Consider the following 25,269-nt stretch of genomic DNA (forward strand, 5'->3'; position numbering starts at 1 on the left):
AAATTAAACAACAATCAGCTTTGGTCAATGGTTGGTTTTAATGGAAAAAGGGGTTTGATGAATTTAATTTCTATCAAATGAAAACCATGATTAAAAATTAGATATTTTTCAAAGATAATAAAAATTCTTAAGCTAAATTTATACATCAACTGAGAGAAAAAAATTAAATATTATGTTGACTTATTCAGTGTGCTCATAATTTTAATATACAAGATTTCAGGATCAAGATGGTCAAAGTACAAATTTGAGGGACCAAATAAAATGTTATTTCCCCACCCCCTATGTTTAAAGAGAACAAACGAAGCCTGCACCAATCTAAGACCACACCCCCTATGTTTAAGCACGCCAAGACTCGAACTCAAACACCATCTTTCTCTTAAGCCTGATTTTTCCATGGATACAGAAACTTCGTCGTAAGTGCTCACTCACAAATCCCTCTTTCGCTCAAGAATTTGACTGGAAAACTTATATTCATCTTGTAGGCTAAATTACTAATCGTCTTTTTCTTGATTGACATTCAATATTGGCAGGTTTGAGACTAGTGAGATGCTGGCCACTTTCTTAGCTTCCACACCATTGCTGTCCGAGTCATGGAGGCTCTGTAATCTTGCCAATGCAAATTCACCTCAGGGTTTTGTAGCAGAACAGATTGGAAGTATTGGGTATGTGGCCTTCTCTGGTATCCAATCGGTTTCAGGGTCAGACCCCAGTTTCAAGAAGCTGGTTCCTTTGCCTGATGTTGGCAATAGCATGTTTCATCCATTGCATCCCCAAACTGAAGGGGAAGAACCAGTCTTGGTGCAAGGTGCCTTGCTGAGGATCTTTGAGAATATTTACAAGGACCCAAGTTTTCAAAGCCAGGTTAGTTCTCTTCCTCGTGATGATCTTCTTTGATATATGTGTTATTGGTTAATCACATGCTGTTTGGCTGGGAAGAAAAATCGATGAAAAATGGGAGGATTAATTTCTGTCTGTTTTCAAGAAACCCAATGCTGATTTTGTTTTCTGGTCTTGAAATAAAAAAACAAAAAAACAAAATGTATTAATAATGATGAAAATCTCGCCCATAGTTCTATGATTACTTGCTTTGATCTCAACAGTGATGTTAGCGATTGTCTCATGGTGTGTGTACTCAGGTAGGCGCCTCCCTTTTTGGCCATTAAATGTGAAAAAGGGCCAAGTACCAATATTCCATTCATACCATTATAATAAATAATAATTAGTGGCTTGGCACATCTCACACCTCAGGGAAAATATATTCTCATTCACTGTAGGTATAATAAGCACTAAGCATTATTTGTTGTGCTAATTGGGTTAAATAATTAACTTTAATCACAGTAAATAAACACATGGTTCTTTTGACTCACTTGTTAGCTTGGTCACAAACATAATCCACGAAAAGAAACTAGAAAAAGAAGAGAGGCCCGGCAAGAATTGATGAATCTCACAGCAGTATGCACGTTGTCTTTTTATAAAAGGCATTTGCTTTCCGTGGGGACAAGGAAAGAGTTCTTAGGCTTCACCCCCACATCTTCTCGCCTTGTAAAGCAAAACAAGAGCTCTCCGTGTGAAAAGGAATCAAGGAAAAGAGAAGCTAGAAGAAGTTATCGGGCCTTGTAGCTATCATCTCCTTGGTTAAAAAATAGATGAACTGTCCTTGGTTAAAAATTAGATGAACTGTTATAGATCACTATCAGAAACTGACTTGAGAGGAGCTTGTGAGCTTCTCTAATCAAATCACTATCAATCCCCAGATGGAGCAAAAACAAATAGGTGTGCTGGCTTCATTACGTGTTCCACTACAAGATAGGACGGTGGATATCTCTGATCATGATGACCTTGTCTTTGGTAATAACACTAATGAGGGTGTTTGAATGGGAGTTAGTTTGTGTTTTTTTAGTAAAAAGTATGTTTTTATAGCTTTTAGAGGTTTGGTTTATGCTTAAAAGGTATTGTATTTTTAACAAAAAAAAAACCACCACACCTCCAAACCAACACACCTAGAAGACAGGCACAAAAAACCAAAACCCACTTGTGCTCTGAATCGCAGCTGGTTGTCATCTTTTGTCTAGTTTTTAACTTTTTAAATCCCTTCAATTCGATCCCTTGGTGCTGGGGATACATCGTGAGGGCGAAGTCACTCTTGCTGTGGCGTGTTGACTTGACTTGCCTTTCGTCCATTTCCCTTGCCGACTAGCAGCCGGAGCCTACCACATATTTTACAGCCGCCTAAAAATTGAGAGAGCCTAGCTATAAACCCAGCCTCTCTAAAAGAACAAAAAGCTCTCAATCCTGCCAATATTTGTCTGTCGTTCTTCTGATCTGCTGCCAGCTTCTTTCAAATCGCCATGAAAGAACGTGTTTTGATGTCTTTTACACTACTGTGCATATAGATATAATATATCCTTTTTCCCTTTTGACAAGTTAAAAAAACATTACCTCTCAGCTAACAAATTCAAAATGTTTTTTTCAGAAAATATATTAAAATAATATATATATTTTTATTTTTTTTAAAATTTATTTTTGATGCTCACACATCAAATATTTTAAAAAATTAACAAATAATAATATATAATTTTTTTTATAAATATTTTAAAAAAATGACCAAACTGCTTAAATAAATGATGCCTAATTAATTATTGTGTGGTTTGTCACAATTGGTAGTCCACTTACCACTAATGTTTTATTCAAGATTATATATAAAAACAATTTAATTTTATAATAAATAATATATTCCTAATAAAGAATGGTTTACCAAGTTTTTTTATTTTTTGCCTTTTTTATAATCCAATAACCAATTCGAAACTAAACCACCTTTGGTATGCATATTTTGAACCCGAAATATATAGTCTCTATCCTACACACACACACACATATATATTCTAATAATTATACAATAAATAAAAATATTAAACAATATGCTTAATTGCTTTTATATTCATGTAATATTTTTATTCAATTTTTCTTCCTAAATTGCTTTTATATTCTTAAACAATATGTACTGTTTATAATTTGAGGGCTTGGCTTGATGTTTGTATCTGTTTTAATTCCTGTATTTTCTTTGATTTTATTACTCCCACAAATGATAGATTTACTAATTTTATTTTCTATTCTCTCCCCTTCTTTGTTTTATTTTATTTATTTTTATTCAACCTTCTGCTTTATTTATTTTTACCACCCATGTCAAATCAAGAAATCCTAGAGCCATGTGCAACACAATAAATGAAATACAATGCACTAGCATCAATAATTCAGTCTCCGTTCAATGTTGCTAGAGAACGAAGACTCGAATTTAATAATTCCGAAGTGGGCTATCCATCACTGTTGATATCACACATTTTTTTCAATGTTAACATTGCTATACCATGGAAAAAATAATAAAACAATGGCAAAAGCATGTAGCTTAGTTTTTTGACGTGTTTATTTTAAAAATAATTTTTTTTAAATAAAAATATTATTTTAATATATATTAAGTAAATAATCACTATCATAATAACAAGTAAAATTTACTGGAGAGTGATTTTTCAATATATTCAATCAGGATCTTCCTTATTTTTTTTTATTAATTTAAATTCAGGCCAGTTTGTGTACATCTCGATTAATTTTATTAGCTCTTTAAAATTAATAATTAAATAAGTTTTGAATAGTTAATATATTATCAACCATAAAACTCAACTTGAAAATCATATAAAATAATAAACCGTCGAAAACTATCAAGTTTTTTTTAATAATAGTGGTGATGTTGAATTATTAACGTAGTTTCTTTAGATACACCAACTAATTATAATATTTGAACGTGATTGACTTTAGTGACCACATGGTTGACCAGGTACTATCAACCCTACATGTGCTGCCACATTAGACCAAGTCTAAAGTTTAGCAGAAGCTTGAACTTCTAGAATTTATCACTTGCTTTTGAAAAAGCTGTCATTTTTTTTTCATTTAATTGCCAGTGGTATCTTTGAATTAGTTTTGCTTGAATTTTTATTTTTTTTAATTAAGAAATTGTATGGTATCATGTTGATTTTTTAAGAGTGAACTTGTGTATATGCAGATGCAAACACTAATGCAGACAAGCAAGTCAATTATCTTCACAGGCCATTCCGTAGGTGGAGCAACTGCCTCTCTTGCTGCTCTTTCGCTCCTCTCTTACCTTCAACCAGATATCTCAAACCTCTCGGTATTATGCATCACCTTTGGCTTCTCCATTGCTAGGCAATGAGACCCTTTCTCGTGCCATTCTTCGCGAAAAATGGGTGGAAAATTTTGCCATGTTGTATCGAAGTATGACATCATGCAAGGATGCTCTTTGTTCCAATGGATCCCATTGCTCCACTCATGAAACCCCTGCTACATTTTTGGCACACGTATATGAATTCTCCGCATTTTGGATTGCTTGCTGTACCGTTAAGTGATGACAGCATGGCTCAGATTTTCCAGCATGTATCATTTCACTTGGGAAGATTAGTAGAAGCGGAGAAGGGGCAGTGACTGGAATGTTGAGGCCATTTGGGAACTATTTTTTCTGTTCGGAAGATGGAGCAATCTGCGTCGACAATGCAGCATCTGTTGTTAAAATGATGTGTTTGTTGTTCGCGATGGGGTCGCCTAGCTCTAGCATTGGGGATCATCTCAAGTATGGAGATTACGTAGGGAAAATGTCCTTGCAATTTCTGGAGAAGAGGAGTTTCATGCAAGGAGAGCTTCCTGAATCAAGCTATGAAGCAGGTGTTGCATTGGCTTTGCAGTCCACGGGAATATCTTGCAAGGTAGCGCTTTCTATCAGAATTAGTGGTATTCTTTTGGTTTTGTTGTGCTATAATAGATTTTTAAGAGAAGTGGACGTACTTTCTTAAGTCATTCTTTCTCGAATCAATGCGCAGGAACCAATTGCAGGGCCAGCCAAAGATTGCCTAAAGGCTGCTAGGCGATTGGGGCGCACACCAAACCTAAACTGTGCCAATCTGGCGATTAAACTGTCCAAAATCAATCCTTACAGGGCTGAAATAGAGTGGTATAAAGCGTTGTGCGACCGGTCTGATGATCAGATGGGTTACTACGACTCCTTTAAACAAAGGGGAGCCTCGAGAAGGGACTTCAGAGTCAACTTGAACCGGCACAAGCTGGCTCAGTTTTGGGATAACGTAAATAAAACTTGTTTGAAAGCAATCAACTCCCCCATGATTTTCACAGACAAGGAAAATGGGTCAAATGCTTCCCAGTTCTATAAGCTCCTTGTGGAGCCATTGGATATTGCTGAGTATTATCGAACAGGCATGCATCGTAGCAAGGGGCATTACATTGACCATGGAAGGGAGAGGAGATATCGTATTTTTGATAGGTGGTGGACAGAGAGAAGTGTTAGAGGGGAAGGTTATAAACGGAGCAAGTTTGCAAGTTTGACCCAAGACACATGCTTCTGGGCAAGAGTGGAGGAAGCCAGGGATTTGTTAGATGCTCTTAGAAGCACTAGTGATCCGAGTCATTTGGCTTTGCTTTGGCAGAAGATAGATAATTTTGCGAGCGTTGCAAACGCGTTGGTTGAAGCTAAGGAGGTGTCTATAGATGTAGTGGCAAAGAATTCAAGCTATTCATTGTGGGTAAAGATTATAATGAATTGAAATCACAAATGGTGCAATTCCGTCCCTTGTTTTTGAGTTTTGTGAATGAGGAAATGGTTCCATAGTTTCCATTTGAAAGGCTATGAAGCCATCTGCCAAGCAGGTTTGTAATGAATATGTAAGATATATTTTTGTAGTTTTTATTACACGAATCAATTTACATGATATTAGGATTCCTGCTGTGTGCCTGTCCTCTTGCTTTGCAGAAAAATGATTAGAAAACCTTCTCCTGCATACTCCACCAAATTGAATCAAAGAACAGGTGACATTCAACTAACAGAGATCGTAAAACCCCTCTTCTTTTGAAGGGAAAATAACCGAACAACTGTATCTAAAGGAGAAACTGAAACTATGGTGTTCCAATAAAAACATCCAAGGTTGAATTAGTGACAGAGCTTATACCTTCCCTTTTGGAATTATCAAAGTTTCGAACAGGTCCCTTGAACAATCCCTTGCATCCAACACCCGCCAAAAGCATTATCAAAATCAAACCAGTGACCAAAGCCACCGGCGCATAGTTGAATGTATCCCAGGAAATGGGGTAATAAGTTGGCAGAAGAAAAACTGAACTAACAAATCCACAGAAAAGGCAATGAAGCAAAAGTGACCTCCTTGCTTTACCGAGGTAAAATGGGCCCGGCCATTACCATTCTTGCAAAGATTGGAACTGCATAGCCTCCAACCCATCCAATTGTACATGTGGAAGTTATGGAAGTGGAGACTACGTTGACTTTCAAGATAGTGAGTCCACGACGAATACAGATGGCTGCACACAGCCAACTGCGTTAGAGGGAACCTTATGCTTTGGGTGGATTTTTCGCCAGATGGACGAAAAGGGAATTCCTTCATCTCTCGATAACGCATGCACCAGAAGGAAACAAAGCTACATGCATTAGATGTGAGATAACAGATCCAATCCTTGCAATTTTTATGTCAAATTTTCTAACAGAAAGAAACGGCTATCATTGTGAAAATGCAATTATGTAAGATTAGCTTCGAAGCTGTCAAATAGGTTCACTGTGAAGTCCTGACTCTTGATAAAGCTATAGGCCTACAAGGAATCAACCACTTACCACACTAGCTGCATTGGTGGTGATTGAGAGCCCTCTGAAGAAAAATGAGCTCCATATGGTAAGCAGTAAAACGATGCTACAGCAGAATTATGATGTCTGCCATGGAATGCATCATAGAGTATTTGAGCTGGCACAATTCACCTGCATTCTCATTTCTTGGGTAATAAAGGTAGCAAAATCCTGAAGAAGAGTTGCAAGTGTAGAATTTAGACTTCAGTTAAATCCACCAAGAAAATTCTTGAGGGTGGGTCTAAAGTAAATAACTTCTGATAAAGACCACAATATTACAGTGCCCAAGCGAAAAGAACAGATAAAGGGTACTAAAAAGAGTAAATAAGTAGGAATTGAAAGGGAACTTGTAATACTTCACGACTAACAAAATGATCCAAAGCTGAAAGTAAGGGCCAGGATACAAGCCCAGCCAAATATTGAAATGATCGCAATGCTAGAAAGAATCGCAAAATGTACCTTAGTTTCTTCAGTAAGATGGCCATATAGAGAATACTGAGTAACAAGGAAAGATAGAAAATGACTGCGTAAGGTTTGTTTGATATTCCTGTCGGCTCGGGTGCCATTTCGAAAATGTGTGAGCACACATGAAGCAGATTTTGTCGTCAGTGCCACAGAGGAAGCATTGTAACAAATAACCAGTCCTCCAATGACTTACCATAAGAAATCACAATCAATAGTTCTTATTTTGCACTTGAGAGGAAGGGAAAAAGGAAAAAAATATAGCAGTCATACAAAAAGCATTAGATTTTACCCCACCATATGGAAATTACATCGATGAAGGCTATTACTTCTAATGCAAATGTGTTAAGCACTGCCCATATCAACGTGAGGCCAATGTACATGCATAAGAACAACCATTTAGGTGCAAAATATCCTCCATTTTTATTTGTGCCAGTGGATAATAGGATGATACTCTGCAAAGTTTGTGAACCAGCAAATGCCTTCGAAGTAAAAGAAGTCAACATCTGAATCTCATTCTCTAACGGTGAGAGTCCACTGAAAAGAAAACTACCTGAGTACCGATGCCTGCAACTAGCCCTGTGGTCTCAAGCCAAGCACAGCACCATGATGCAAATGGCCCCATCTGAGGCCAACTAAATGAGCAGCCCAGAGATAGACCACAGCCCAGAGATCCGGTTCTGTTTAATTTGCAACAAAGAGAATGTTAGATTCCTGAAGCTTGCAGCAACGGGTATGCAAATAGTTTAATCAGAGGATGAAACTTTTAGTTAACGTATTCAGTTTTGTTTTGAGAGATTACTGCTTGAAATATTCCAGTTAAGGAGATCATTTTCCTCTTAAGAATTGTCACCCATGTATATTCTCTTAGACTATTAAGCTTTTTGCAGAAGCAGCATTCAATTCACAGATGTAGAATTTGATTTGAGAAAAAATTGCGTAAACAATAACTTGAACATAGAATCATTAAGAAGATACAGGGAATTTTAGAAGGAACAAGCTTGAAAAGAGGAGCAGATCTAAGCCATTGCAATACCAACAAACCAGGTGAAGAAAGATACAACAACCCATCACCAGACTAGACTTGCAGACCTGCATATAAAAGGCTTGAAACATAAGGAGGAGCAATCCTAGTGAAAAGGGTCATTGTAGAGAATGATATTGCAAGAGTTTTGAACAAAGTCTGCGATATAAAAGGAAAAACACCATAAGTACATCTGCATATATGATGTAAAAGAAAATCTAATAAAATCCCATCAAAAGGTTAAGATAAAAACATTCCTTTAACAAGAAATAATAAAGAACCACCAGCCACGCACAAAAGAAGAGCAAAACACAATACAGCAAGGGAATCCAGTTTCAAGAACAATATCTCTTCTGAGCTCTTGCTTGTATCTTAGTTCATTATGCCGCTTCTTCCCAGGATCCATTTATTGGACTTTTGTTGCCTCTGGTTGTCTATACTCCATGGCATCAAGATATTATCTCCAGGAAGTTGGTTCAACACAAGACAGAACTAGTTATACAAGTGGTTCCCTTCACCGAAGTTTTCAAAAAAAGAGAAGAGAGAGGGGTTGGCTTGTGCTTGCTTTATACCATGAATCTTCGTGGCTTTTAATGTAAGTATTAAGTCCAAGTTTGCTGATGTTATGCTTGAGTTTTCTTTGTTGATTCCCTTCAAACAAATATATTCACACGCATCCTAGTATCCAGTTTCACATTTCTCTTTCAATGATTCTTATATTATATATATGGGGTATCAAGATGAGTTTCACCATAGAATGGTTCTATTCTTTGATGAAAATAATAGTGGCAACATCTTTACATATCTGAAGACTGGACAGATTTTCTCAAAACATGGAGTGAGATGGCAGGCGGTGGATACATGTGAACACTAGTAGTTTTCTCTTCCATAAGTTTGACTTCAGTTAACGAACTTAAAGCATTGATCATTCAAACTTTGTGAATGGATATAGTTAGGTAAGGGGACCCATCATAAAATCCCTGAAAGCTGGGCTGTCAGATTCAAGTCCCACTTGATTAAATCGCTTTCATGGTCGATAGATTCGCTTTCGATTGGATTGTTTTCTCCCATAGAATTTCAATAAACACATGCACTTTCAACTCTTAAGGATTCGATTTATTCCACAACTCGTACACACACGCGCACAAAAACAAGACTTCGTGTTGGCTGCCCCGTTTCACCAGAACCAGAAAAGGTCAACTAAAAAGCTGCAACCTTGCAAAGACAATCCATCTCAGTACTTGAAACAGATACAATCATCTAGCAGTAGCACCTAAAGTCCCTTTAAGACAGCTGAGTTTATTACATCTCTCCAGCTGCACAATTCACGAAGTTCCCTTGGTGGGATGCCAAGGGCAAACCAAGACTTCAGTCATGGTTTAAAATCAGGGTTAATATCTCAGTCTATGCTTATAAAATGAGGTATTTTTCTGATCTGTCTTTATGTCCATGATTGAGCTAATTTATCTTTAATATCAATTAACTTTCTAATCTATCCATTTTATAAGAACTGATTGAGCCATTAACCCTTTAAATTATTAGGAAAAGATAAGGTGCATCTTTTTCATCAAAGCTTCTTGCGAATTGTTTTCAACATGTCAAAGGCAATTTGCAAATATTCTGCGAAGACGGCTTGAGAATGACCTAGCCTGTAGATGGAATGCTCCAAGTTTTCGGAGGTGCCGCCTGAATCTCTCCCAGGTGAAAAAGAAAAATTCAGTTTTGGATGTTGAAACTTCCAGGACCACAAGACTCACACTAAGATCCTCAATCTCAATCTCATTCTAAAACAATTGCCCATAAACTAACTGCTTGTGTTACAAAAAACAAAGACCAACGGGCATAAGCCTGGGATATCTCGAAAATAAATAAACAAATTGAACAGCTATAATATCTCTTCAACTTTCCTAAGCTCCTGGACAACTGACAGCATTCATATCTTTGTAAAGAAAAGTTTAGATGAGGATTGTAGAAATATAAAGAACAACCTTATGTTTGCTGATAAAAGAGAAAAGAACAAAGAACTAAGTGCACGATGGAAAGAACAAACATAAAGAACTCAGAACTTAATAATTAAGTGTAAAGAACAAAGAGCAGAATTCAGTTATTGGTTACTGCCATCCCATGCCCTTTATTTATAGAGAAAAGAAAACAGAATTACAAAAGAAAACAAACACTAGAGACGTACCAGCCAACTTCTCCTTTATTTAAGGAGATGTTTACAAGTTTAGTTTGATCCTAGATAAACTTAACAAAAGAATTCAAAAACAAAACATATCCTAATCTAGATAGTAATCTCAGCTAACAACTAGATAATCATGCAGTAGATTACTGCTAAGTAATCCTATTCTAGCTTAGGTACCAAACTTCAACAAGGATATCATATAGTGATCATTAGACCTTACCTTGAAAGGAAACTAAGAGATGATTAATTCTCTGTCATATAGAGCCCTTCCATGGAAGTTTCTTACAGTGTTGCAATGCAAACTGAATATACAAAGCACTCCGGTAAGATGAGATGCTCAAACTTCTGAATTGGGCCAAAACGAAAGCATAATCCCCTTATCGGTAATACAGAAGTTCCAGAAGCTTATCCATATGACAAAATGATATTTGGGCTGAGCTACATCGGTATTACACTTGGAATGCACTATAGTTACATGAAATATGCAGAGGTAGTGATCAGTCTTCTTCCTGAAAATATCTTCTGGTAATTGTAAAAATAAAGGAGCATGATATCCTTTTGTTTGCTAAGAGATTAAAACGACCAATAAAGTACATCTTTTCATAGATCTGTCAACTGAACTTTTTTTCAAAGTGCATACATAAATGTGGGAGTATCTGAATACAGAAGCCTAACTAAAATAAGAAGCCCTGCCAGACTCTCATCTCCCGAATAGGTTGCGGTAATGTACAGCACTGAAATGATGTACTTTTGTTATGTGAAATAAAACAGAAGTCATTCACTTCTGAGTGCTTCATGCAACGCCGTTTAGTCAGCCAGCTTTGGTTACTTTTAAGTTTTGATATAACTGCGGTATGAGGCAAATGCTGGAGTTACCTTAAGCTTTGAAGATTCAAGAGGTCTCCTCTATCAAGCACCTGCCCCAAAAGAATGGGCTATATAATCACGTAACTGGAGGTAAATCGAATGAATTAAGCACTTCTTCCAAAATCGTTCTGGTATGAGCTTCAAGAGGGCTCTCTGTCTTGTCCGAGTGGGTAATATTTAAGAGGTAAAGCTTCTTAGAGGACACAAATGCAGCTGAGAAGATCATCTTCATCCCTCCCCTAGTACTGTCAACCTTGTATTCAAATTCATACACTTGTAGACCTCCATGACCTGATCTCTCAGCCACAGAAATAACCTCAGCATCCTTCGTGCTTTCCTGTACCAAAAGAGAACTTATACTTACCAAAGCTTTAAACTTTTTATCCAGCAATCATTCAGTTGAAGATGTGGCAATAAAAGAAAATTCCTGATCACAATGATAAAAGATATAGCAGGTATTTAACTGTTTCTCCCCTCAGACCTAAAACATTATCCTCTGAAAATTCAATCTTTTCCCTGAATGTAGAAGCAGGACAAAAGACAACATGAGTAGTATGTGTGTAGGCAGATAACCAAGATTCAGGGTTAAGCATTTTACCCTTTTCTTTTCAGCTTGAATAAGCTTGTCAGCCACAAATTGAGGACTGCCAAATTCACCGAGGCTTGTTAAACGAACTGGGGTCACCACAACACCAATATTGTTACTCTCCTTATTAGCCTCCTCAAACAGCACTGTTGCCCCTGCTTTGTCTACCTAATTCACACAAAACTAACCAAACTCTTTCTAAACAGCAACCTTTATACAACACTCACATACTCTGTACTCAACACTAGTGTGCGTGTGTCCACAAAGAGAGAGAGAGTGATGTTCTATGTACCTGAACATAAGAAGAGGGTCTACGGAGAGTGAAACCCTCATTGGAGTCAGTGTATCTTTCAAGCTCCAATTCTTGAGCCAATGTGATGTTGTTAGACAAGTTTTGTAATGATCCAGTTATGAGCAGAACAAGAACTGAAAGGTTCAGGTCTCTTCTACTGCTTGAACGGAAAGCTTCTTGAAGAGGGTGACTGGTGCTTTGTGGGAGGTAATGTTTTGGGGTTGAGAAAGAGGTTGAAGACTTGAAGGAGACAATGAAGTTGAAATGTTGAAGGTTTTGAGAGAAGAGGGTTTAAGCATGTGGTTCTGTTGGTAAGGATTGTGGTTTGGGAAAGAGAAGGCAAGTTGCAATGCCATTATTAGAACTGGAAATGATAAGGGACATGTTTCCTCCACACTATATGCTATCTGGTGACTACTTTCTTAAAATATAACAAATAATATTTTTTTTTAAAAATGATATAGTATTTATCAAGATCAATATTATTATATTGATTATATGGCATGCAATATTGTATCAATTAATATATTTGTTTTTTTTAGCTTTGCTCAATTTAAATTCATTATTTTATTTGTTTTTTTCTTATGATATTTTCATCTCTTTTAATAAGATTTTATTGTTTGATTGTGTACATAGCATGCTTACTTATTAAGTAGCCCACATGTGTTTTCTTCCTCTTTTTTGGTGAGTTTATATTTAGTATTTTATGTTTTTATATGCTCTTGATTTATAGATTTTTTATATGTTTTTTTTTAAGATTTTATAATGTATAAAAGAGGTTGTTCTCATATTTGTATATCCATTGAAATAAAATAAAAAACAGTAAAGAACATGAATTTAATGCTTTTTTACTTTTAATATTTCATATGATATGATGATTATAATTTACAATACTAAGGCAAAATTAGGGTTAACCTCATATGATATCTTAATTATCTAATAATTCCAATTAGGTCACCTTACAATTACATTTTAAATTTAATTAGGGGAAAGTCATTCATTTTTTTAGCTAAAATAACATCATTAAGGTTTGGAAAATATAAAATTAAAAATCTTATCTTACCATCATATTCAACACAAACCAATACAAATAGTGCATCCTATTTTGATTAAAACTCAGCCTTCTACACTTAAACAACAGTACTTATGGAAATGCTCAATATGTTTATAAAGACAAGTTCAAGAATCGATCCAACCCATTCAAGTTATTTTATACGTAAATCATATCTGACTTCGGATTGAAACGCTAAACCCATAACCCTAATCTTTCAAAAGGATTTGGGTTGTATTTACAGGTCTGAGTTCATAATTTGCCACCCCTACTCATCTAGTGCAAGGAGGATGTGTGGAGAACTAGTACAAGCAATACTGGGGGGGATCAGGATCTCAATAATCGTGAGTTGCTGCATGTGCTATGGTTGAGAGTTTGGAACCATTAATGTGCTGGGAATTAGCTGCTCACACATTAGCCATAATTGTTCATTGGAATCCCTTTCCATCAAATAAATCAACATGTCATCCACCATACATATACACCTTAAACGTTACAACATGAACAGGATTTTATACCCAATACAGCAAACAAAATTAATAAATTTACTGGAAAGACCACAAACCGATTGAAATGTTAATGGCATACACCATTTTTGCTTGCTTGATGGCATCTTGAAGTTGCCTCCAAACAGCTACCTCATAATGTATCGTGCACAATTATATGATACTCACATTGGTGAAATCCTGAGCCAGATATGCCCTCAGAATCTCAAGGGGACTCTTGATCAACAAGTTCCGCTAGTCATTCTATAGGATAGTGCAGCGATGCCAACGAAAAAACTATCATGACGTTTAAATAGAACTTGAAGGCTTATAGCCCCTCTTCATTTCGATCCCCACCTGGGAAAAGAAAGGCAGAACAAACTATTTCATTGCATTACCAACAACAAGGATCCCTGGGATGCTTGAAAAGGGAAGGGGCAAAATTGCATCTTTTTTTCTTAATGCAAATGTATTTTCTCATTTTACCTCTTTCTCGTATCATCAGGAGAGAGCAGGGATGCTGAGGGATCCAATGTTCAGTACTCTAGGCAATATCTGTGATAGCCCATAACAAGGATCAATAAAGCCAAAACATGTTAACGTGAAGAAAATAGTTCCCAAATTGGTTTCAGAAGACCTCACCTCTCCTAATCGGGCATTTATCTTTAAAGGCACGATATCATCAGCTCGCGTCACACCTAAATTTACAATTGCTGTAGCAGCACCTGCTTCATGAGCAGCTATGTTCGATATCAAAAGCCTTGTCAATTGAAGCTTAAGCAGTCTTAAAAACATCATGCTTCGGTTGCTTCATTGTCAGTTGTGTTTTAGTTGGGTACAATGATAAAGAAAAAGGTTAAAGAAATCCCAGATTCCACTTTAACTTCAAGCATTAATTCCTTGCACACACGAAATGAAGGTTGTCTTGATTCAAGCTATAGTCTTTATCTATATGCATGTGGCAACATTTATTCATCCCTTTGATGGAGTCGACATTAATGTCAACCTTAAATGAACTTATAATGCTTCAGGGATGAAAATGACCATCGACTTAATTGCAGCCTTCAGAGGATGCAGGCTTACATTCAGTTACTACTGTTCACAGTTATTGATGTATTGTTCGCTGCATGGAGACATGCATGGCAGTTATTATCCTCAGTCCTATTCTCATCGTCAATTAATGAAATTTCTCGATTATCAACATTCAGTTTAGATTTTGAGAGACTTCATTTATTTCCAGATCAAAAGGAAGAAAAAGAAACAAAGAAGCTGTAAACTAAGATATAAATTTTCCAGAGACAAAGGTATCTCTGATCATAACGTTGTTATGCAATCAAAATTTGTCATGTCCCATCATAGAGAAATGAACAAAAAATGCATTTACCTGACAAGTCTAAAAGCAGACATGGTCATTAGAGACGATCCTAGTACAAGGAAAGCATCACATCCTTTCGCAGCTTCCATTGCCTTGTCTGCTCTATCCTTGGGGACATTATCTCCGAAGAAAACAACCTTCAGGATTAGCAGATTACCATGTTCAGAACAAATATTTCAAAAGGTGCTTTACCTGCATGTTTAGCTCAGCTATTGTTGTATCATACATGAGTGCATTTGCTTGAATAAAAATGATTATATGTATGCTGCATACATGCCCACATTTCATTTTATGAACTGAAGAAACTGTCATAGCACTCATATATGAATGACCAAATACTGCAACTTCTTTGTTAAATAATTCAAAGATAATCTATGCAGTCACCAAGTAAGCCTTCCATGATAAGTCATCATTAATATTTCCATCAGAGGTTATAGTAATGAGATTTAGAGCAGATGAACTCAAAATATGACCACTTTCTCGAAAAAGAAAAGCCTAAGAACATTTTGTATCATCTATGTGATGTTTTTTAGTTTTTTCACAGCATGAACCTTCTTCTACTGAACAATTCAGAGACAGCTATAAAATAAAATTAATGGATTTTGTAACAACCTATACTAGGCACTTATTGCACAAGTATATGAAATTCAATATGAAAGGAAGACTTTAAAATGATGTGCAGAAGCGAATACTTGAAATACTGATAGAAACTCATATTATAATGGCAGATTCAACTTGGGTGCACAGTGTATAAGACTTTAAAATGATGTGCAGAAGCGAATACTTGAAATACTGATAGAAACTCATATTATAATGGCAGATTCACCTTGGGTGCACAGTGTATAAGATATGTATTCGATACATGTACATGAATTCTGCTTTCACATGTATTACCATCTGTTAACAGTGAAATAGCAAAGCAACAATTACATGGTCACAGAAACATGCCCCATCTTAAACCCAAGCATAATGCATGTGCTACCTGATATCAGAAAACTTACCAAGTTTACAGACCATCACGTCCATTCAATGATAACTTTCTACGAACACTAGACAATGCCATTCAATGACAACTTTCTATGAACATTAGACAATGCCACTCTTAGTATTTTCAATGCATGTCTACCTTATTTTCAGGACTTAAATTTCCTTTTAACATCTTATAGCACTTGATGAAATCCTGTCATGGAAAACAACAATTTCAACACACATGGAGTTGTACTCTTCTCTCTCACACTCATAAACATGGGTCCCACCATGAAAATTATCCACGGACCCCACCTTCATTAAGAAAGGGGAGTACAACCTCAGGTGTATTAAATAATTTCCCTGTATCCTGATATTCCATGTACTTATGGCACTATACCAGTCTTTTATGACCACATGGTTCTGCAACATCCACACAGTTGAAGATACATCAGGTCATCTAGTAACCCAGTCAAAAAGAATGATAACTAAAATATGGATATGGATATTGCTTGCATATATCAATTATAGTAAACATAAGCAGTTACTGAAATAAGAAAAGCAAAAACATTTGTTTTGGAATCAGAATTTAAAAGCCTCCAAAGATATAGCAGCTGAAAATTATAAACCAGTACAAGGAAATATTACATCAGGTTTGAGCACTCCATTGCATTTTGGGCATGCAGGTATGTGGTAATCCTCCTCCCAGAATTTCTCATCAATCTCAATATCACCATCAGGCCTTTGCTTCATGCCAAAGCTCTTCTCCGATCCAGGACTTCCATTATCCAAACTTTCAATTGCTTCTGCCCACTACATAATGATTTTCTCAATCAGCCTTAGTACAACATAAATAACATTCCAGATGAAAAAATGAATTTGCAGCCAGGTTAAAAAAGGATCAAGTAGTTGAAAGAAAAAAAGGAAAGAAAGCCATTCAAGGAAAACAGGCAATTCAAAGGTGATATTTGCATGTAACCTTGCTAACCATTTTCACATTATTTAAGAAATGCAAAATATTTTCTATGATGGGGTTTTAGCTCCTACTATTCATCCCTTTGTATAGGCACCTTTTAAATGGGTATCCTTTCCATCACCTCGCCAATAAAAGGGATGGAAACTGCTCCCTCATCATCCCTGAAAATCCTTTTTGGCATTTGAGAAATATCTTTAAAACCCTTCAAAAGTTTGATTAACTGGATCCCTTATCACAATTTTTGTTGGACAGAACCTCAAGTCCCTCGTTCAAGCCCTACATTTTTAGAATCTTATGTTTCCAATCCATGTTCTAACAGCCATTTCTGGCAATTGTATTTGATTCTGAGGCCCCAAACCTTTGAAAAAAAGGCATGCCTATGTTAAGACCTCATTTATCTATGCCTATGTCAATCTCTCGGAACTAAAGCTCATACATGAAATCCATTTGGCATTTGAGAATTCTCTTTAAACCTCTTTTGAGATTTTAGTAACTGGATACCTTATCACAATTTCTATCAGCTAGAACCTCAATTACCTCATTGAAGCCCTACATTCTTAGATTCATACATTTCCAATCCGCATTCTAAAAGCCATTTCTGGAATTTTTACTTGAATCCGAGGCTCCTGACCTAATAACAATGGTGTGCCTGTGTTAAGACCTCATTTATCTAATTTAGTCATATCTCCAAAAGTGTTCGGCTATACCCGTATGTCATTCTCTTTGAACCGAAGCTTGCTCATGAACTCACCTCTTAAGCTTTGATGACTTGATGGTGTATAACACATTAGAGTCTGGATATTTCCTACCTAGCAACAGTAAATTGTACAAAACCAACCTTTGGATTGAGGGCCTTCAGTTGATCTTGAAATGAACTCCGCGGAAAGGAAAAGTTGCAATCTAGACAAGTCACAGAGTATACAGTTCCATGTATTTCAAGTGGGTTGCTCCCAGCACGATGGTGCAGTCTGGAACAGTATTTTGATAAAGTTTGTTAATATAGCACTTGTCTAAGGCTGCATGAGACCCTCATAGTTTCTTGAAAAAAAGGAGTGGTATGAACAGCTAGTTACCTATCAACATTTTGTGTAATCATAAAATCAATCCGCCCAGCTTTTTCTAAAGATGCCAAAGCAAAATGGGCTGCACTAGGTTCTGTGGCATGAAACCGTCTCCATCCAGCATAGCTCCTAGCCCAATATCGCCTACGTGTTCGACTTGAACGGACAAACTCCTGTTCATAGAGAGATGCAAGTATATGTTAACAATGTAAACTTTTGTTGCATCAGAAAAAAAATTATACCAATCTTTGGAAAGTACAGGGTGAAAATACAATACAAAAGATTTCCTTGGTAGAAGAAAGAAGAAGTACTGAACAAGCTCCAGCTTCTGTGATAAAAATCTTTTTAATTTTTTTACAACTAAATGGGCTCTAACAATGCTAATCATAGGATCAAGCAACATGTACCAGCTGCATTCCTTTCAGTGAACTAAAATCCAATAGGCATCTAAAATATATACGAGGCAAGTGCCAGTCTACAAGGAAGATGGTCTCATTGAACAAAAGTTTAGGAAATAATGTATATTCAGTACTGCATTCACTTAACAACTGACTTCCCTCAGCTGCAAACATGAATTTAAATATTCTAAAATAACATATAGAACTCATCTATTTGCAAATGGCTTCCACATCAATGAATTCAACCTTACATTGAATAAACAGTTTGAATTACTCTAGAATTTTCTCTCATAGCTACTGCGTGAAAGAAAATGGGAAAAAAGAACAGACATTGATATAGCTAATCTCTTTTCTGTCATGCCATTATCTCACTGGCAGAGATTAATTGATCCATAAAGTGAAGAATTTAGAGTTTTCTATTATGATAATCAACACAGCAAATTCCCAATCATCTATTCATGAATTGGTTGACACTTTTTATTGTCATTTTTGTTCAGAGACTGATACAGTCATCATGTGAGATTAGCTAAGTAAGCTCTAGTCAAATTGGGCTGGCAGAAGCTGCTATTTTCTAAAACTTTTAGTCTAAATAGAAGATCATCTATCCTGCCATAGATTGATGCTCTAGCATATTGCTTAATTCCTGGAGGACTGAAGCTTTATTAGAGGACCATTACAGATGGCAATCTTGAAATTTAGTAGCTTTCCTGTGTTTTGGTTCTGATAACCTTGAACATATTTAAACACTTATCAATGTTGAAAAAATGCTGAAGAAACAAGATATCTGACAACCTGCCTTCAGATCACCTGATGTGTAATAGGTCTGAAACCAGAACTGTAGGCTCCATTTGGACTGCAGCAGGATAAAATTCCATATCATTATACATCAGTTTGGCCCCACCAAGAAAATTCAACAAAAATGCTTCTAGAGACAAATCATCACATGTTACCCATAGATTGGATAACCAGTTTGAATTACTACACAATTTTATCTTCTTGGACATAGCCAATGCATAAGCAAATAGAAGGGAAAAAGAAGAAGATCATCATATACTCAACAGAGGGGAAGAGAAGACAACTATAGATCAAAGCAGGCTCCAGCCACTTGTATCAATGTGATCGATGAACCATATGCAATCTTTGCCTTTCCCCACTGATGGCTATCTAATACCAAACATGCAGCCCAGTTCACATAAAGAGCACACGGAAATGAACAATTTACAAAACCATCCACAGTGAAGGAGTTCTTGTGCATCCTAAAAATTAATGTTGATGAAGAAAATAAGATTCATCAATGAATCACAACATGCCATGGCATTATACCAGACAAACATGGGCACGAATTGAGGAGTGAGAGAATAAATTCAATGCAAACATCAAAAAACTTCCATTCAGCCATCATCAACGATAGTTGCAACAATTCCAAAGCAGAAAGTTATTGACCACTAGCAGCTTGAGCAAACTTGCAAGGAGTTCATTCTGTTATTATTATTACAAATGCACTGCTTACTGATATATTAAAAGTGCAAAAAAACATCTTGTAGATATGATAGACTTGTACGACAGTATTAAGCTTATTGAACAGTATAGAGAAGAGATAAAACCTTCTATAATCAGGAATTCCACATTCTGTACTAATCCCAGCTCCAGTCAAAACAACCATTTTGGTGCTGTACATAGCAAAAATAAATAAAAACATCACATTTTGTTACAAAACAGACATAGATAATCAAAGAAATGAAACAATTTTGCTCAAAAAAGAAAAAAAGAAAGAAAAGAAACAGCTTCTTTGAGATTGCTCAAACCTTTGATCAAAAAACTGGTACAAAAGATCAACATCTCTATCACTAGGAGGATCTGAATCAGGAACTGTCTTCTTGTCTTTCAAAATTTTGGAAGAGACTTTTTCTTGGTTTCCAAATGCGTTCCCAGCAGGCAGTGAAATACGGTATGATGTTTGTACAAATCTTACAGCAGAGCCTTGAAAAGAAACAACCCTTTTGCCTCTTCTCAATGGCATACAATTCTTGTTGCTCAATAGAACGGAATCTACAAAAACAAGGTCGAGAACAGTACTTCAAAATCAAGGAATATCAATCATAAGAAAATCCCATTTGAGACAAATGAACGTAAGGCAGTTCTGTGATAAGAGAAAAAAAAAATAACCCAATCAAATTCAATACGAAACAACAACCCACTTGCCTTTCATTACATTTCCAAGAGCCCTTCTTGCAGTTCTTAAAGTCTGCTGCAAATTCAAATGAAAAATTCAAACTTGAAACAAAAAGATTGAAACTTTGATTCTTTGATGATGAGAAAGAGAGAGAGGAAAAAAGAAATAAAAGATAACTTACAAAGAAGTGTGTGTGCAAAAGCATGGTGATTGTGTAAGAAAACTACTTTGTTCTATTCTATTTTTTTTTTTATTTGCAAGAGAAATTTTGGTCTTGGAGGGTATTTATGTGGTTCGTCTTAGCATTGGAAGCTCCGGTAATGGAGGTTGTTATTGTGGTTATGCTGTCTTAAAAGTTTTTGTCTATTTGTAACTAGTGTTCTTCCACGTTTATCACTTCTTTGCCGTTTATGTACCTCTGCACTCTGAATTTTCGTCAGTGAGATGAGATTTGCCGATTAAATTTTTTACCTCAGGATATTCATCATCCGTCCACCATAGAATGTAGGAGTGATTTGGTGGCTGAAAGATGATAGCCAGCTGTGAATAACACTACTATACTGTGAGAATAAAAAAAAATTAGAAAGTTAAGTGCAATATAATATTTTTCAAACAACTTATTTTAACAAAAATTATTGATTAAGATCAATTGATTAATTTTTTTTCTTCCAAAACACAAGGAATAAATGAATATTTACCACATGAAAATGTGATTTTGCATTTTCTAAAATCGTTAAAAGCATATCCAATAAAATTAAATACTTTGTTAAAAAATTGTCACAGATATTATGAGGTTTCTTTGAGAAGAAATACCATTTATTTCCAAAGATAAAATTATTTAATAATATTAATCATTAATAGAATAATAGGTTTACTTAGAACGGATTAACGATCACTTTTTTAAAGTATTTTTTTTAGATATATTAAAATAGTATTTTTTTTCTTAACATAAACATATTAAAATTATATGAAAAGAAAAAAAATTAAAACACAAAAATAAAGTGACTCTTAATTGTATACTACCACTGTTAGTCCCAAAAAAATAGTGGAGTTCTTTAAAAACTCATTCAAGAATGATATTTGCGTCAAAGATAGAATTATCCAAACGAGAATATGATTACATTTTTAATTCATAACCAATTTTCATAGTCTTTCTTTCCTTAATTTTAAACAAATTATTTGCAAAATTTTCTCACAGCCATCTCCCCTACAATTCGAATCTAAGAATTATAAAGATCCAAAAAGTTTGGAGTTGGGTTTGAGGTCATATAAAGCACAACCACAGACAACTTAAACCTTCCTCTATCAGGCTCCGTTTATTTATTTATGTGATGCGGTGCGGTGAGTTCAGACAGGCTTCCATTACTGAGATATTTTTAAAGATACCATCTTTAACTGAAACGGGTGTTTTGATATGAAAAGGGTTTTAAGAATTTACTGCCATTTGTTTGGAAATTTTAGTTCTTGACTGTTTGGGGTTTTGTTCTTCAGTGCAGATGGTCTCATATGTTTTTTTAGTGATTTGGACATGTAAAGGTTTCTGCTTTGTTTGTGTAATTCTTAAGTTGATTCCAGTCCTGGTAGTGTAACTAGAAAAGGTCTCTGCAACTGCAAATGAGATGACAAGACTCCTTTTTTATTTGATTCGAGTAGTGATGAAGTTCTAGTCTTTGAATTGGTTATTTTGATCCGTTAAGACTTTGATGATGCTTTAGATTTTGTGGTTGCTGTTAATGTTCATTGATGTGGAAACTTTTGGTCACTAATTTTGTGTTCATTGTTCCAAGGCACCAATTATCGCTTATGGATGAATTACCCTTACAAGTCTCATACTTTTTATTTGAAACTGCACACGCTGCGACTCGTTCATTTGATTGTTGACCATGAGATGAATTGCGTTCCATTAGCATGTTCTAGCGATTTCTTCCCTGCTTTTCTTGGGGGGAGAGGAAGAGATTCAAAGTACCCATTGTCATCAACTGCTCGAAATCCTCTTCGATGAAACAGCCTGAGTTTACTTTACAGTAGAGTTTGCTAATTTAGAACTGAAATTTTAGTGGTCAATCTGATGTTTCTAGAATCTCATATGATTTCAGACCTTTCCCTGTTGCACAGTTCCCCCGTGACAGCAATTACATGATATCAGACTGTAAAGTTTTGAGGCCTGGATGGCACTAGCTACGCCTCTTGTAATTCTGGCCTGCCCAATTTCAATGGACATCGAGTTAAGATTTTCCTTTTTCATAATTTTTTAGAATAAACTTTTCATTTTGGCAGTGGGAATAATTTTGTCGCAGGAGTAGAATGATTATTAGTAGAGCGTACAAGTAGCTTATGTCTCATCTTTTAGAGAAGCAATTACCTGCAATTTCAGACCTTGATAACTCAAGTGGGTATTCAAACTGGTCTTTGACTGTCCATTAGAAAGCTTAGCTCATGATACTTTTCTTAATTACACAGGTTTGACACAAGTCACAGCTTTAAGTTAGTCCTTGTGCTTCACAGGAGTTAGTAGTTTGTTAACCAGTCTGGCATTCTATTTTTCTTGATGAACAAACTTGTCTCTTTTGGCATGCTTGTTCTGAAGAAAGCATTGAGGCGGAGAAAAAGATGAAGAGTTAAGCCTGATCTACATGACTATTAAGTGAATCACTTAGGGATAGTTAATTGACTTCTTTGACCTTTAGAGAAGTATTTCTTTACTGGATTTTAGGTTGTGCAGCTTTTCTTAGTCTCCCTGTGAGTCCCGTTGCATATGATTGTTTACAGCCTTGTAGGCTGTTTAGCTTTGACCTGTTCGTCACATAGTAGCTGCAAGCTGCAGCTTTCAATAGTATTTATGGTAAAGAAAGACAACAGGCCTGACTGATGTATTGCACTGGTTGTAGCATTAAAAATCTTTAAGCTTTCTAAAGCGAAATGTTCTGCGAATCCATCTGTTTTTTCACCTTCAGCCAGCATTTTTATGATGTATTGCTGTGTTGTGTGTTGATTTATGCAAAAGACGAATTTAGTCCCATACTTGATGTTAATAGAAGTGAAAGATAATGAGCAATTTTTTAGCATGATAGTATAGTCTAACAAGTGCAAAAAGGCAATTGTAGTGCTATACTGATTGAGGGTTGGAGCAATGCTTGTGAATTTGGGATAGAAATGATATGGTGAAATTAGGTTTGACGCCATACAATTGCTCACTTTATGGGGTTATGGAAGTTGGGATCTGCATGTCTACAATACGCTTAAAGTAGTTTTATGTACTCCTTCAAATGATGGTTTTAGGTCCTCTAGTTGAATCATACCCGGTGTATTTTTTCAATTATGCAAGTCTTTTTTGTTTCTGTACCTATGATTTTATTCGCTTTTGATTTGTAGACACAGATGGTTATTCCTCCTCCGGTTAGACTGCCTAGAGCTACTCAGTTTCTGAAGCCCTATGTTCTTAAGATGCATTTCACAAACACCTATGTTAGTGCCCAAGTGCTCCACTCTCCATCGGCCACGGTAGCATCTTCGGCAAGCTCACAGGAGAAGGCCCTGAGATCAACCATGGAAAATGCCTGAGATGTGCAGCTGCTGCCAAGACTGGCAAGTTACTAGGAGAGCGCCAGCGGCTCAAGGATATACCTGCTGTTACTGTTTTCCTGAAGAGAAAATGAATGTCATAGAAAGGTGAAAGCTGTAATTGATTCCTTAAGAGAAATCGGTGTCAAACTTGTATGAATTATGGATAAGACAGTGTTCCTGGGTTTGGTTGTTGAACTGTAGTTCTAGGGATCACTGCACTTGTCAGGAGGGATTACTAGGGAGAAAACAACGGAAAATGCATGGATGGCTTCTTTAATTGCTAAAGAACCAAGCTCCATCTGGTAGCAATGCCATGGTGATGAATGGAAGTGCTATTGCAAATGTGCACGGATTGGAAGGAAGTCTACGCACAGCTAGCAAAAATGAGGAGCAAAGCCAACCCGAGGTGAGAAGCCATGGTGATTCTTCCATGACTTGGAAGGCAAACTCTAACTGCACCATGACTAAGATAGAAACAGTGAACCCAGCATTGTATTGAGAGCTTCACCACCTTTTCTTCTGTCGCGTCCAATTACGCTAGGAGAATGCTTATGCTACAAAAGAAGAAAAGGGGAACAAATACGATGCTCTGAAATACGAAGTTGGAGTTAATTCAAGTCGCTGGAGCAATTGGAGTTTGTTTCCATTTATTTTGTAATTGGTTTATCAGAAGATGCATTCCTCCATGGGGAGAAAGCGTTTGCAGGTTTATTCTGTTGCTCTACAGAGTAGTTTCTATCATGCAAAGTCTACTATGTTATTGCTGCTGTGATATGGTGAATCACACGAACTTTATGAGACATGCTTGATTTGTTGTTTATGTTTTATCTCGAAAACCTATTTTGATCTTACGTGCTAGCTGTTCTCCCGTTTATGTTATCAGATCATCTCAATGCAAATTCTATTTTATTTAGAATTATAATTTATATTTATACTAATTTATTGAAAAATTTAAATTACATAAACATAAAAATTATTGATAAGAAATTAAAATGAAATAATTAATTAAATTTATTTTAATTGTAAATAAATTTTAAAAATTAAATACCAAAATATAATTAATATAAAAGATTACAATTCTAGAACTATAAACAATCAACT

General features: G+C 35.9%; 2 protein-coding genes and 3 pseudogenes across 6 annotated transcripts; 2 read left to right on the forward strand and 3 right to left on the reverse strand.

Annotated features, from left to right (window-relative positions):
- The first annotated feature begins 302 nt into the window (after window positions 1-302).
- Window positions 303-5,716, forward strand: LOC118038390 (lipase-like PAD4; annotated as a pseudogene).
- A 254-nt stretch (window positions 5,717-5,970) lies between these two features.
- On the reverse strand, window positions 5,971-8,767 carry LOC118038359 (amino-acid permease BAT1 homolog; annotated as a pseudogene).
- Window positions 8,768-10,479: 1,712 nt separating this feature from the next.
- On the reverse strand, window positions 10,480-12,475 carry LOC118038429 (psbP domain-containing protein 2, chloroplastic-like). Its single transcript, XM_035044778.2, has 4 exons — window positions 12,361-12,475; window positions 12,120-12,253; window positions 11,840-11,995; window positions 10,480-11,578 (listed from the first exon to the last, which is right to left on the reverse strand). Exons 1-4 carry the CDS (start codon window positions 12,473-12,475, stop codon window positions 11,318-11,320), a joined length of 666 nt encoding a protein of 221 aa, XP_034900669.1. The 3' UTR covers window positions 10,480-11,317.
- Window positions 12,476-13,584: 1,109 nt separating this feature from the next.
- On the reverse strand, window positions 13,585-21,154 carry LOC118038370 (NAD-dependent protein deacylase SRT2-like). 5 transcript variants are annotated; one of them, XR_004685765.2, is made up of 12 exons: window positions 20,786-21,154; window positions 20,634-20,679; window positions 20,237-20,480; window positions 20,036-20,101; window positions 19,239-19,284; window positions 18,046-18,206; window positions 17,811-17,940; window positions 16,645-16,809; window positions 15,040-15,167; window positions 14,298-14,380; window positions 14,142-14,210; window positions 13,585-14,012 (listed from the first exon to the last, which is right to left on the reverse strand). XR_004685765.2 is itself a non-coding variant. In XM_073409081.1 (10 exons), exons 1-10 carry the CDS (start codon window positions 20,807-20,809, stop codon window positions 14,386-14,388), a joined length of 1,020 nt encoding a protein of 339 aa, XP_073265182.1. In that variant the 5' UTR covers window positions 20,810-21,154; the 3' UTR covers window positions 14,298-14,385. The 5 variants fall into 5 exon arrangements, 2 of the variants coding, with proteins under 2 accessions (XP_073265182.1, XP_073265183.1); XM_073409081.1 differs by lacking the exons at window positions 13,585-14,012; window positions 14,142-14,210 and having other exon boundaries at window positions 14,298-14,395; XR_004685764.2 differs by lacking the exons at window positions 13,585-14,012; window positions 14,142-14,210; window positions 14,298-14,380 and adding an exon at window positions 15,857-16,419.
- A 493-nt stretch (window positions 21,155-21,647) lies between these two features.
- Window positions 21,648-25,026, forward strand: LOC140955611 (uncharacterized; annotated as a pseudogene).
- The last annotated feature ends 243 nt before the right edge of the window (window positions 25,027-25,269 follow it).

This window comes from Populus alba, chromosome 5 (genome assembly GCF_005239225.2).
Source record: "Populus alba chromosome 5, ASM523922v2, whole genome shotgun sequence".
NCBI lineage: Eukaryota > Viridiplantae > Streptophyta > Magnoliopsida > Malpighiales > Salicaceae > Populus > Populus alba.